This window comes from Carlito syrichta, unplaced genomic scaffold, assembly GCF_000164805.1.
Source record: "Carlito syrichta isolate Samal-C Ts95f unplaced genomic scaffold, Tarsius_syrichta-2.0.1 Scaffold315477, whole genome shotgun sequence".
NCBI classification, from domain to species: Eukaryota; Metazoa; Chordata; class Mammalia; order Primates; family Tarsiidae; genus Carlito; species Carlito syrichta.
In genome coordinates, this window is record NW_007259573.1 from 179,461 (window position 1) to 194,423 (window position 14,963).

Genomic DNA, 14,963 nt, shown 5'->3' on the forward strand with positions numbered 1-14,963 from the left:
GGTATAGACATTATATAAGTAAGAAATGAGCAGGAATTGGACTCACAGAGAAGAAACAGTGATGGTTTTGTGTGTGTTCATATCACATGGTTTAGGAATGTTTTTGTTTGTTTTATTTTATTTTATTTTTTGAGTTGGAGTCTCACTCTGTCGCCCAGACTGGATTGCAGTGGCTGCTCCCAGCCACCACAGCCTCGACCTGCTGGGCTCCGGTGATCCTTCCACCTCAGCCTTCCTAGTAGCCGGAATTACAGGCATGCGCTACCATGCCCGGCTAATTTTTTGATTTATTGTAGAGATGAGGTCTCGCCTGCCCAGGCAGGTCTGGAACCCACGGGCTCAGACAATCCACTCACTTCAGCCTCCCAAAGGTGCGGGATTACAGGCTGAACCACTGAGCCTGGCTGTTTTTGTTTGTTTTAAGTGGAGGAGCGTATTCTGTGCTCTTCTTGAGTCCCTCAGCTTTTTGCACACTCTTCTTATTATAGCACCTGACCCAACTTAGGGTAGGAAAAAGGACCGTCCCCATGGAGGCTTATAGGACTTGTCTCTACTTTCACTAGTTTTAGGCTCGGCTAGGAACTTTCAGGTCCACCTGTCCAGAAAGGAACTGAATACATAGGTGGGGTTCACTCTGCAAGAGTCCTAGGAAAGGGGGGACAAGGTTTTAAGCACCAGAAACTGTGCATTTGTAGTTCATGAGAGCTGTCAGGCACTAATAGCCTAAAGTGCTGAATTCTGTTGATTGAACATTTGGAAACACTCATCTTAGCTCATTGATTATGAATCCATATGGATACAACCAACAGCAAATGTCTCTCCCCGATTCAGTGTTCTGTTCCTTTCATGAGATTCCAGAAAACAGACAAGCGGATTTCTTTCAAATAACTGTGTGCAAAGGCACATGATCTGAGGTTCACAAACTTGTTATATACCTCAAAGCTCAAAGGCACAACGATGTACTTTGTTTAATGATACTATACCTTTATTTTTTAGTTACATGCATGGTAAACAGGGGTGAAAAGCATTTTTGACTACGAGAACAGAAAAAGGAAATGTCATAAGTTGGGACTGGTAGATAGTACACTCTCCTGGCAGTTGATTCTAGTCTCAGTTCTGAATCTGACCAGCTGCCTCACTTTTTAATTCTTATTTTTGGAAATGGGGAATCTCACTGTTTTACCCAGGCTGGGCTCAAACTTTTGAACTTGTGATCCTCCTGCCTCAACCTTCTAAGTACCTGGGACTATAGGTGTACACCACCAGGCATGGCTGACTGCCTGACTTTCAATAAACCTTGTTAGGTTTTTGAGCCTGATTTTAAGTGTCTGTTCAATTGTGGGTGGTGGCGTCTCCCTGGTGGTCTAGTGGTTAGCATTTGGGCACTCTGTCTCTCTCTCTCTCTGTTGTGGGGGTAGATGAGGACAGTAATTTTTCCAAATCCTTTCTTACCATGGAACTTTATGTTTAAGTGAAATCTTATACAGATGTATAAACAAATAGAGAATCTATTACCACAGACCTCCTTGGGGCTGGAAACTCTCTCTCATGCCTTTATCCTTGATGAATACCAGATTGAGTGGCTAAGTTTAGCTCTAAACCTCTGTTTTTGTTGTAATTAATCATATTTTTCATTCCTGTCCTAGATTTTGATGCTCAGCCTTTTTTGGAGTTTTTTTCTTTCTCTCTTTAATGGAATTGTAAAGCACTAGAGCAGGAGGGAACTTGGTGGTCTTATAGTTCACAATTCCTCATCTAGGAGGTGAGGATGGTCTTTAGGTTGTCTAAAGTCTCTGAAATTGTATGTAGTATTTTGTCTTTGTGATTTTTTTTTTTTTTTTTTTTTACCCCTTAGGGAAAGGGCACATAGTTTTTTCATCAGATGCTATAGAAGTTGCATGACCCTCACTGATCTGGCTCATCTATGATAATTACCCAATAATTACTCTCAGATAGCAGCTATACATACTCTTAGAAATTTGATCTAAGCCCTTCTCCCATTTAATAGTTTCTGGTATGTTAACAGTCCCTTTTTCCTCCACTAAACTGGTTAACATTTTCTACTCCCTGTCCTAGCCTTTTCATGGATCCCAGGTTAGGACCTTTTGTCTAGCTAGTGCTGCTTAAATTTTAATAAGCATACAGGTCACCAGGAGATCTGGTTAAAGCCTGTTGTGATCTCTCGATCTGGAATGGTTCCTGCAGTTCTGCATTCCTAACTAGCTTCCAGGCAATGCTGTTGCAAAAAGACACTTGTGACTAGCAAAGGGTAGACTATCCAAACCTTGAGGCAGAGATCTTATCTGCTTTATTCTGGTCTTTCCAGTGCCTAGCAGTGGTTGATACATAGAACCAGTAAGTGTTTTCTGCCTTCTCATGTCTTAGTTCACTCTTAGGTTCATTACCTACAAATTATAAAGGCCAAATATTTTTCAGGCATTTAACTACTTAATAAGAATTTAAAGATGATTAAGTTTAAGTTCTCTCTTTTTTAACTAATTTTTATTCTTGTTTGGGAATCAAGGAATTATGTTTGGTGTTGTAGACATTGAGATGGAGTACATAATACTCGGAACTCAGGGAATGAAGTCCCTGTGGGACAGCCACCACACCATCTGGATCGTTCATTAATCCCATCAGCTTGACCCGCAGTGTGGTCACCACCTTACATTTGGCTGGTTATGCTTGTAATCTGTCAAAACCCTAGACTTTACATGTGAAGACCTGAGCTTTAGATATGTTCAATTTGAAGTGAGAGAGGTACTTAAAAGTAGATACGTCTTTTTTTAATCTTTTCTGAGTTGGAGTCTCACTCTGTTGCCCAGGCTGGAGTGCAGTGGCATGCTCATGGTCACTGCAGCCTCTACCTGCTGGGCTCAGGCAATCCTTCCGTCTCCGCCTCAGCCTTCCAAGTAGCTGGAACTACAGGCACACACCACCATGCTCGGCTAATTTTTTTTTTTTAATTTATTGTAGAGATGAGGTCTCGCCAAGTTGCCCAGGCTGGTCTCGAATCCGTGATCTCAGCCAGTTCTCTCACCTTGGCCTCCCAAAGTGCTGGAATTAGGGACATTAGCCACCACACTCAGCCATAGATATGTTTTGTAGCCATAGAAATGTGGCTTTGGAGCTAGAGGTGTTAAAAGGCCATTTTGTAAATAGCAAAGCACTAAAAAAAGGTTAACTGTTACTATTTTGAGAGTAAACATATAATCAAAGAAAATTATTGAAAGGAGCATTACCTATTTTCATCTTTTAATTATAATTATCCAGTTCTTTAGGTGATTTATGTTTGTTTTGCTTCCTTGACAAAATCATGTGAAGTTTTTCTTATTTTAGTAGTACTGATATTTTAGTATCTGATATTTCAGGAAGAGTGTATGTAAACTACATATTAAGAGACTAATACTACTGTTTTAATTTTTTTTTTTGAAGTTTTGTGGTTTGTTTTGTTTGTTTCTTTTTTATGAGACAGGGTCTTGCTGTCACCTGGCTGAAGTGCAGTGGTGCCATCATAGCTCACTGCAGCCTTGAACTTCTGTGCTCAAGTGATCCTCCTGCCTCACTGAGTAGCTGGGACTACAGCCATGCCTGGCCGATGGGGCGGGGGGGCAAAAACAGGTTCTTACCGTGTTGCCCAGTCTGGTCTTGAACTCCTGGCTTCAAATGATTCTCCTGCCTAGACCTCCCAAAGTGCTGGGATTATAGGCATGAGCCACCATGTCTGGCCTGTATTTATTAAACAGTCTTTAAATAGCAGAAAAAGTGGAAACAACCTGTATGGCCAAGAAAATGGTTAAAAAGATTATGAGTTGCCACTTGAAATTATATTTAGGGGCTGGGCATGGTGGCTCACGCCTATAATCCTAGCACTTTGGCAGACCTAGGTGAGAGGATTGCCTGAGCTCACGGGTTCGAGCCCAGCCTAGGCAACTTGACGAGACCTCATCTCTACAATAAATCAAAAATTAGCTGGGCATGGTGGCACTTGCCTGTAGTTCCAGCTACTTGGAAAGCTGAGGTAGAAGGATCACCTGAGCCCAGCAGGTCGAGGCTGCAGTGGCCGCGAGTAGTGTGCCACTGCACTCCAGCCTGGGCTACAGAGTGAGACTCTGACTCAAAACAAAAATTGTATTTAGAACAAATTATTTTAATAATATTGGGAAATACTGTTTAGGAAAAAAAACATGATGCAAAACTGCATATGCCACATGATCTCAGCCACCTTAAATTGAGTAAATGAAATATTAGAAGGAAATGCATCAAATTATGTCATCTCTTGGTATTTGGGGATTACAGATTTATTTTCCCTGTTTGCTTTAGTAAGCACACAGAAAGGCTTTTTTTTTTTTTTTTTTTTTTGAGTTGTAGCACGCTCACGGCCACCCCAGCGTCAGACTTGGTGAACTCCAGCAATCATTTCGCCTCAGCCTTCCAAGTAGGCAGAACTACAGGTGCACGCTACCACGCCCGGCTAATTTTTTGATTTATTGTAGAGATGAGATCTCACCATGTTGCCCAGGCTGGTCTTGAACCTGCGGGCGCAGGCAGTCCTCTCACCTCAGTCTCTCAAAGTGCTGGGATTACAGACTTGAGCCACCGTGCCTGGCCTAGGCATTTTTATGAGAAACATTTCACAGAAAAGACAACAAAATTATCTATGATTCTAGTAGGTTTTCTCACACAAACATGCAAATTATTATTACAGTTTTACTGTACACTTACTGCTTCTATACATTGCCTTTTTTTGTTAGCTATTAGAACAGTGGTATGTAATTCAGTGTGTTCATGAGAACCAGCTGTAGAGTGCTTAAAAAGATACATGCCTCAGCTCTATACTCACAGATTCTGATTAAGTAGATCAAGAGTAGGACTAGCACCCATATTTTTAGAAAGCTCTACAATTGAGTTAAATAGACGTCCTCAGAATGGTATCTACAAACAGAATATGCTGTTTTATATGATACCTTACACTAAGCAGTAAGTATCAACTTTTGAATCTTATATTTGGGAAAACAGCATAGAAAATAAATTCTAATTTATTTGAAAGCTAACTAGAAAAGAATCTTGAGAAGAGTCCATTTAATAATATTCCGTATCTCTAATTCATGATGTTTTGGGGCTTATCTTTTTCTTCCTTAGTGAATGGAGTGCCATAGAAAAAGAAATGGGTGATGGACTGCAGAGTGCCGGTCATCATATGGACGTGTAAGTACTAGTGAACCTAATGTGAAATCCCGTAATGAAACGTTAGTGACTCTTCTGCTTTCATCAAGTTTATTGGCATTTATATTATGCTCTGTGTGTACAGGTCTGACTTAAATTTATCTCAGGAATGCAAGGTTTATTTAACATTCAAAAGTCAATGTAATTAGTATTTCTACAGAATAAAGGCAAAAATCTGTATGTCCATTTTAATACATGTAAAAAAAGCATTTGACAAATTTTAACACCCGTTTACAATAAAAATTCTCATCAAACTAGGAATAAAAGGGAATTTTTTCAGTCTAAAATTTATGACTAATACTGCACTTAATAGTGAAATTGTTGCTTTCTCCTATGGTCAAGAACAAGGCAAGGTTCTGCTCTTACCACTTCTACTAAACTACTGGAAGTCCTACTCAGTTTAGTGAGGCAAAAAAATTAAATAAGAGGCATAACATTAGAAAGAAAGACACAAAACTGTCATTATTTGCAGTTGATAAGATCTTTTACAAAGAAAATCATAAGGAATCAAAGATATCAATAGAACTAACAACTGAATTTAATTAGAATGCAGGATAAAAGATTGATATTTAAAAAACAATTGTTTTTATATACTAGCAACAAACATTGGATAATAAAAATTTAAAACATTGCTGTTTATTTATTTAAATTTTCATCCATAAATGTACTTTCTGGATATTTGGGATAGTTTACATTTATTTATTTATTTACTTATTCATTTACTTTATTTTTTTGATTTGGAGTCTCACTCTGTTGCCCAGGCTGGAGTGCCATGGCTCACTCATGACTTCCCCAGCGTCGACCTACTGGGCTCCGGTGATCCTTCCACCTCCGCTTTCCAAGTAGCTGGAACTACAGGCGCACGCTACCATGCCCATCTAATTTTTATTTATTGTAAAGACGAGGTCTTGCCAAGTTACCCAGGCTGGTCTCAAACCTGCAGGTTCAGGCAGTCCACTCGCCTCAGCCTCCCAAAATGCTGGGATTACAGGCTAAACCACCAAACCTGGCCTATTTTTATTTTAAAGATGTCGGGTACAGTTCAGGGTTAGGTATACAAATGTTCATTATGCAGGTACCCTTGTTGATGAAGTATTCCTCCCTCCCTCCCCTTCCCCCCGCCGGCAGTTTCCCACTACTGCCAATCCTTTTCTTACAGTATTTTGATAATTGTTCAAGGTCAGCTTATGAGTTAGAACATGTGATACTCAGTCTCAGTACTTTGTTTCTGTGATAATTATAGACTCTAAGTCCATTCACGTTGCTGTGAAGTTCATGATTTTGTCCTTTTTGACTGTGTCATATTCCATCATGTACATTTACCACATTTTTTTATCTAGTCCTCTTTTGATGGGCAGCACGGTTGGTTGCATGTTCTTGCTATTGTGAACAATGCTGCAATAAACATATGTGTGCAGGTATCTTTTTCATAGAGTGATTTGAGTTCTTCCGGGTATATTTCCAGTAGGGGGGTTGCGGGGTTGTATGGAAGGTCAATTTTTAGATCTTTTAGGAATCACCACACTCTTCCACAGAGGCTGTTAGTTTGCACTCCCACCAGCAGTGTAGAAGTGTACCCTTTTTGCCGCATCCTCTCCAGCATCTGTTGTTTTTTGAGTTATCGATGGTGGCCATCCTGACTGGAGTTAGGTGGTGTCTCTGTGTGGTTTTAATTTGCATTTCTTTAATGACTAGGGAAGCTGAGCATTTTTTCATGTACCTGTTGGCTTGCTCGTATGTCTTCTTTTGAGAACTGTCTATTCATATCTTTTGTAATGGGGCTGAACAGTGCTGTTTATAATACCATCAAAACTATATAAAACATTGCTGAGGTAAATTAATGAAGATCTAAATAAATGGAGAGATAATCCGTGCTTATGGATTAGAAGTTTCTATATTATTAAGGTGTTCATTCACCCCAAATTGCAGACCCAATCAAAATTCCAGTAACTTTTTTTTTTTTTTTTGAGTTGGAATCTCACTGTCACCCAGGCTGGAGTGCAGTGACATGCTCACGGCCACCTCGACCTGCTGGGCTCAGTCAATCCTTCTGCCTCAGCCTTCCAAGTAGCTGGAACTACAAGCGTGTGCCACCATGCTCAGCTAATTTTTTGATTTATTGTAGAAATGAGGTCTCACTAAGTTGCCCTGCCTGGTCTCGAACCCATGGGCTCAGGCAGTCCTCTCACCTCGGCTTCCCAAATTGCTGGGATTATAGACATGAGCCACTGTGCCTGGCCTACTTTCTTTTTTTTCTGAGTTGGAGTCTCAATCTGTTGCCCAGGCTGGACTGCAGTGACACGCTCACAGCCACCACAACCTTGACCTGCTGGGCTCAGGTGATACTTCCGCCTAAGCCTTCCAGGTAGCTGAAACTACAGGCACATGCCACCATAGCCAGCTAATTTTTTTATTTATTGTAGAGATGAGGTCTCCCCAAGATGAAGTCTCGAACCCATGAGCTCAGGCAATCTTCTCACCTCAGCCTTCCAAAGTGCTGGGATTATAGGGGTGGGCCACCATGCCTGACCTTCCAGTGACTTTTTAATGGAAATTAATAAACTGATTCTAAAATGTATATGGAAATGCAAAGGACCTAGAAAGCAATCTTGACAGAGAACAAAACTGGAATTTATTATCTGCTTTCAAGATCTACTATAAATCTATAGTTATAGTGTTGGCATAAAGATAAGCAGATCAATGAAACAGAATAGTATCCAGAAATAGACCCACACTTTCAACAAATGGTGCTGGAAAAACTGGATATCTATGTGGGAAAAAAAATGAGCCTTGAGCCATATCTCACACTTTATACAAAGATGAATTTAATGTGGATTATAAATGTAAGTGTAAAAGCTAAGATTATAGCTTTTAGTAGAAAGCATAGAAGAACATTATTGCCGTCTTGAGGTAAGCAAATATTTCTTAAAGAGGACTTGAAAAGGAAAGAAAAAACTTTTTAATGGTGAACTGGTTTTCATTAAAATTTAAAGTTTGTGCTTATCAAAAGTGATATCAGCAAGTGAGTGGCCCATGCCTGTAATCCCAGGACTTTAGGAGGCTGAGGCCAGAGAATTGCTTGAACCCAAGAGTTTGAAACTAGCCTGGGCAACATGGTGAGAACTTGTCTCTACAGAAAAAAAATTTAAAAAGTTAGCCAGGTGTCTATAGTCCCAGCTAAGGAGGAAGGATCACCTGAGCTCAGGAGATTGAGGCTTTAGTGATCTGTGATCATGCCACTGCACTCCAGCCTGGACAACAGAATGAGACTCCAACTCAGAAAAACAGAGATACCCTATTGGAGGAGAGAGAAATGGAGAATTTATGTTAAACGAGATACAGAGTTTTAGTTGGAGAAGATGAAAAGTTCTGGAGATAGAGATGATGGTAATGGTTGCACAACAGTGTGATGTACTTAATGCCACTGAATTGTATGCTTTAAAATTGTTAAAAATATACATTTTATATTATGCTCTTTTTTTTTTTGGTTTTTTTGTTTTTTGGTGTTTTTTTTGAGTTGGAGTCTCACTCTGTCACCCAGACTGGAGTGCAGTGGCTGCTCCCGGTCACCGCAGCCTCGACCTGCCGGGCTCCGGCGATCCTTCCGCCTTAGCCTTCCGAGTAGCCGGAATTACAGGCGCGCGCTAGCACACCCTGCTGATTTTTTGATTTATTGTAGAGATGAGGTCTCGCTGCCCAGGCAGGTCTCGAACCCGCGGGCTCAGGCAATCCACTCACCTCAGCCTCCCAAAGGTGCAGGATTACAGGCTGAGCCACCGAGCCCAGCTTTGCTTTTTGTTTTTTGTAAGTTGGAGTCTCACTCTACCACCCAAGGCTGGAGTGCGGTGCCATGCTTAAGGCCACCGCAGCCTCTACCTGCTGGGCTCAGGTGATACTTCTGCCTCAGTCTTCCAAGTAGCTGGAACCACAGGCATGTATTGCCACACCCGGCTAATTTTTTTATTTATTGTAGAGATGAGGTTTCACCAAGTTGCCCAGGCGGATCGTGAACCCCTCAGCTCAGGCAATCCTCTCGCCTCCACTTCCCAAAGTGCTGGGATTACAGGCTTGGGCCACTGTGCCCGGCTTGTATTATTTTTTTTAAAGACACAAGTAAGATAATGAAGAGGCAAGCTACACACTGGGAACAAACGTTTCTAACCATAGTGTAGCAAGAACTTCTATAATTCAGTAATAAAAAGCCAACAAAAAGTCAATCTTTTTTTTTGAGGTTATCCTTCCACCTTAGCCTTCCAAGTAGCTGGAACTATGGGCATGCACCACCATACCCTGCTAATTTTTCTTAATTTATTGTAGAGACAAGGTCTCACCAAGTTGTCCAGGCTGGTCTCAAACCCCTGGGCTCAGGTACTCCTCTCGCCTCTGTCTCCCAAAGTGCTGGGTTTACAAGCATGAGCCACTGCGCCCAGCCTAAAAAATCAATCTTAGGTATTCTTACCACACAAAAAATGATAGAATGCCAGATGATTTATTAATTAGCTTGCTTTAATCGTTTCCACAATGCATACATATAGCAAAACATCATGTTGTGCACTATAAGTATCTACAATTTTTATTTGCCAGTTATGCCTTAAAACTGTGGGGAGAAAGAAAAGAAAAAATATTTTATCTAAATATTACTTTTCTTTAGGCTATGTTCGAACTAACTGGTTATTTTTTCAACCAGTTTGCTTAACCTTAAGTCTTTCTGCAATCTGTTGAGTTAGCATTTCAGAATTTGCAAGAATTTAGGATTATCCCTTCAGTTGATTTATATAAAGTGTTAAAATTACGCTTGGTACTCTTATCAACCAGTCTGTCATTTATACTTTGCCACCCAACAGTATTCCAGTTTACCTCCACACTGAGTTTCCTGTGTCTTTAGGTCACCAGCCTAACCCTAACACTAATCTAGTCTTCAGGTCACCGGCCCTGGGGCTCTTCTTCGTTTTTCTTAATAGTAACTCTTCCAGAAACATAGACTTATGAGCTAAAGGCAGATTTTTCTACTCTTAACAATAATTCTCTAGGCTTTTTTTCAGTCAAATATAAGAAATTCTCAGCCTGTAATCTCAGCACTTTGGGAGACCGAGGCAAGTGGATTGCCTGAGCCTATGGGTTTGAGTTCAACCTGGGTAGCTTGGCGAGACCTTATCTCTATAACAAAATCAAAAAAATTAGCCAGGCATGGTAGCATGTGCCTATAGTTATGGCTACTTGGAAGGCTGAGGCGGAAGGTACGCCGGATCCCAGCAGGTCAACGCTGGTGTGGCCGTGAGTGTGCCACTCCAGCCTGGGCAATGACATGAGACTCCAACTCAAAAAAGAAAAGGAAAAAGAAATTCTGGCTGGGTGCAGTGGCTCACACCTGTGATCCCAGCACTTTGGGAGGCTGAGGTGGAAGGATTGCTTGAGCCCAGGAGTCTGAGACCAGCCTGCGCAACATAGTGAGACCCTGTTACTTTTTTTAAAAAAAGGAAGAAGAAGAAGAAAGGAAAAAGAAAGAGAAAAAGAGAAAGAAAAAAATAATTCACTCTAGTTCGCTCTAGTAGATGTATGTTGTAATTACAAAATGTGTACTTTCACTGCTTTTATAAATCCTACATTGCTTTTCAAATAAACCTTATCATAGCTTGCTTTATTTTATCTTTCAGTAAACTTTGTTTACTTGTCTAGATGAAGCAGGCCTGGAGACATAAGTATGTGTTTTTTATTTCCATGCTAAGAAATCAGAATTAATTTGAAAGAAAGGTGCCTGTTATACCACACAGAAGTAGCACATACACATAACCTATATCTTTATTAAGTTTACAGTGTGATCAGGGAAATAAAATCAACATATGACACATTACTTTGATAAAATTTAAGTTCTGAATTGTTGATGAGAAATGATGAATAAAGACTGAAGCCATCTGGGAAAGTTTCATAGGGGTGTCAAGATACGTGCTTGTAGGGTTTTGAGAAGCTAGTGAAGGGCCATCATGTTTCTGTACATGTGGGGACTCACGTTTCTGTCTCATGTGGAGACCAGCGTGACAGTGGGGGGGGGTCACAAGCACAGCTGAGATTGCTGCTGAGAACTATATAAAAGAAGCTGCTAAAGTTTTCTGTAAAGTTTTCTGTAATCTTTATTGACTTTTCCCTTTGTAATTTTTTGGCATTACTGTAAATGATTGCTACCAAGAACATGTGTGTATTAGTTACATAAAACTCTCATTCTTTCTACAGATTTTGTAACCTTTTCATATTCTATTTGAACAAAAGACATTACAGTCTTAAAATGCTTCTTAAGCTGCCTATGAGAAGGACCATTTTTTGTGTGTTTTGTTTTTTACTTCTGAGCCATTGCTGACCAAAACATTTTGGTAAAACTCAATAAAATTATCATGATAATAGCAAATTGCTTTAAATGATTCTAAATGCTAATTCTCACTTTCTGTACTTATTCTGTGGACTACACTTTGAATAATGCTTCTTTATGACATTAATACTTTGTGTTCAGATGAAAGTTACTCTATTGATGCAATGTTTTTAAAACAGGTATGCATCTTCTATTGATGATATTTTGGAAGATGAAGAACATTATGCAGACCAGTTAAAGGAGTATCTTTTTTATGCGGAAGCACTGCGGTAAGTTTAATACCAGTTCAGATGCAGCCATGAGGCTGCCCATCACTCTCCTCAGATGCTACTGCAAAATACACATAGTAAGATGTTTTTAAAATGATTCTACCAGGCGCAGTGGCTCATGCCCATAATCCCAGCACTTTGGGAGGCCGAGGTGAAAGGATCACCTGAGCCCACAAGTTCCAGACCAGCCTGGGCAATGTGGCAAGACCTCATCTCTACAATAAATAAAAAAATTAGCTGGGTGTGGTGGCACGTGCCTGTAGTTCCAGCTACTTGGAAAACTGAGGTGGAAGGATCGCCTGAGCCCAGCAGGTTGAGGCTGTGGTGGCCGTGAGCGTGCTACTGCACTCTAGCCTGGGTGACAGAGTGAGACGCCAACTCAAAAAAATGAAATAAAATGATTTCCTCAGATGTTGAATGAGGACTCATTGTATTCCTCTTTTGCAGGTGCTAGGCATAAAAATGTAAAACGAGGCCTGCCCTTGAAACGTTATTTTGATAAAGCTTTCCAGTCTCAAGCGTCAAGTCTGTCTATATGTTCTTTCCACATTTTCCACTTTGAAGATTAGAAGCAGAATACAGATTAAGTGTATATAGCAATATCTGTCACTAGGTTGTATATTGCCATTTTTATTCTGTATTTTTTTCCATGTCTGTTTTATCAGTAGGTTGTATAACTCCCTAACATTAAGAACTTGTCTTCTGTTTTTGTAGTATTGCCTACAGAGCCAGATCCAATTTTTAGCTACATAATCCTCCTGTTTGATTAAGAAAAAGTTACTGTATTTTTTCCTGACCAATTTAGAAAATTGAATTATTTTCATAGTGAGAGTGGCTTTCACCCAGTCTTCCTGTCACTTTTTTTTTGAGTTGGAGTGTAGTGGCATGCTCACGGCCACCACAGCCTCAACCTGCTGGGCTCAGGCGATCCTTCCACCTCTGCCTTCCAAGTAACTGGAACTACATGGCCGTGCTACCAAACCCTGCTATTTTTTTTATTTATTGTAGAGATGAGGTCTCGCCAAGTTGCCCAGGCTAGTCTTGAGCCCATGGGCTCAGGCAATACCCTCACCTCAGCCTCCCAAAATGTTGGGATTATGGGCATGAGCCACCATGCCCGGCCCCCCTGTCACTTTTTAAAAGCAATATAAGAATCCTTTTAGGAAAACAGAAGAACAGTATTTCCTTAGCTGTTCAGTAACTGGTGTATAAACATCTGCCCATTGTCAGCTTTTTCCCTTCTAGAGATCTGAGTAATAGGAAGTTTCACCAAGGTATTTTCAGATTGCCAAGCAAAAGAAAGTTGATGAATACAGTGGGAATTTGTTGTAGCTCTTAAGAATTATTTTTTAAAAAGCTGAGCATGGTGACTCATACCTGTAATCCCAGCACTTTGAGAGGCAGAGGCAGGTGGACTGCTTGAGCCCAAGAGTTCAAGGCCAGTCTAAGCAACATAGCAAGACCTTGTCTCTACAAAAAAAAATTTTAAATTAGCTGGGTGTGGTGGCATGCACCTATAGTCTCAGCTACTCGAGAGGCGAAGGTGGAAAGATCGCCTGCACCCCGGAGGTCGCGGCTGCCATGAGCCCTGATCATTGTGATCATGCCATTTTACTTCAGCTGGGGTGACAGAGTGAGACCCTGGCTCAAAAGAATTTTCAAAAGGGCATATGCACAGAGAGGTGTCCATGGTGTGTAGCTAAGTAAGAAGAGATAGAGAACCAGTTTGAGATGTGTGACTATGTGTGTTTGTAAATGCCTAGCTAAATTCTGGAAGGATATATACAGTACTATCGAGTTACATAGATTCTGTTTGGATAGTAAGATTGGAGTAGAGAGAAGTTTCTTGAAACTTCCTTTTTTTGTTTGCGCATTTCTGTATTCGATTTTTAAAATAATGAACATGAATCCACGTTCATTCTGATAATAAAAACTAATGCACATTTCTAAATAACAGTGAAGAAGACTTTGAGATATTATTCTTTTTAAGAATACTTAGAGCCGGGCTCGGTGGCTCAGCCTGTAATCCCGCGCCTTTGGGAGGCTGAGGTGAGTGGATTGCCTGAGCCCGCGGGTTCGAGACCCGCCTGGGCAGCAAGACCTCATCTCTACAATAAATCAAAAAATCAGCTGGGCGTGGTAGCGCGCGCCTGTAATTCTGGCTACTTGGAAGGCTGAGGCGGAAGGATCGCCAGAGCCCAGCAGGTCGAGGCTGCAGTGGCCGGGAGCGGCCACTGCACTCCAGTCTGGGCGACAGAGTGAGACTCCAACTCAAAAAAAAGAGATTACAGCATTAGTTCTTATGTTGTATAAAAAAATTTTTTTGGCTGGACATGGTGGCACACATCTGTAATCCTAACAATCTGGGAGGCTGAGGTGAGAGGATTGCTTGAGGCCAGGGGTTCAAGACTAGCGGGGTCAACATAATAAAACCCTGTCTTTATATTTAAAAAAAAAAACATCTTTACGTATATAATAATGGTGTGTGTATTGAAAGAAATGTTGTAATTATCCAGAAAACATTTTTTTTGTTTTTTGTTTTGTTTTCTTTTGAGTTAGAGTCTCACTCTGTCACCCAGACAGGAGTGCAGTGGCACACTCACAGCCACCACAGCCTCGACCTGCTGGGCTCAAGCGATCCTTCTGCTTCAGCCTTCCAAGTAGCTGGAACTACAGACATGCCACCACACCCAGCTAATTTTTTGATTTATTGTAGAGATGAGGTCTCACGAAGTGACCCAGTTGGGTCTCGAACCCTTGAGCTCAGGCAGTCCTTTCACCTCAGCCTCCCAAAGTGCTGGGATTATAGGCATGAGCCACCATGCGTGGCCTTTTTTGTTGTTTTTTGTTTTGTTTTGTTTTGTTTTGAGTTGGAGTCTCACTCTGTCGCCCAGACTGGAGTGCAGTGGCTGCTCCCGGCCACCGCAGCCTCGACCTGCTGGGCTCTGGCGATCCTTCTGCCTCAACCTTCCAAGGAGCTGGAACTACAAGCGCGCGCTACCACGCCTGGCTGATTTTTTGATTTATTGTAGAGATAAGGTCTCGCCTGCCCAGGCGGGTCTCAAACCCGCAGGCTCAGGCAGTCCTCTCACCTCAGCCTCCCAAAG

General features: G+C 41.2%; 1 protein-coding gene across 2 annotated transcripts in view; it reads left to right on the plus strand.

Moving 5' to 3' along the window:
- SNX4 (sorting nexin 4) overlaps nucleotides 1-14,963 on the plus strand; it is an 80,134-nt gene that overhangs the window by 51,976 nt on the left and 13,195 nt on the right. For both annotated transcript variants that reach the window (XM_008072872.1, XM_021706360.1), the window contains 2 exons: nucleotides 5,143-5,208; nucleotides 11,767-11,856. In XM_008072872.1, coding sequence (XP_008071063.1) covers nucleotides 5,143-5,208; nucleotides 11,767-11,856 — 156 coding nt within the window. The remainder of the gene's footprint in view (nucleotides 1-5,142; nucleotides 5,209-11,766; nucleotides 11,857-14,963) is intronic.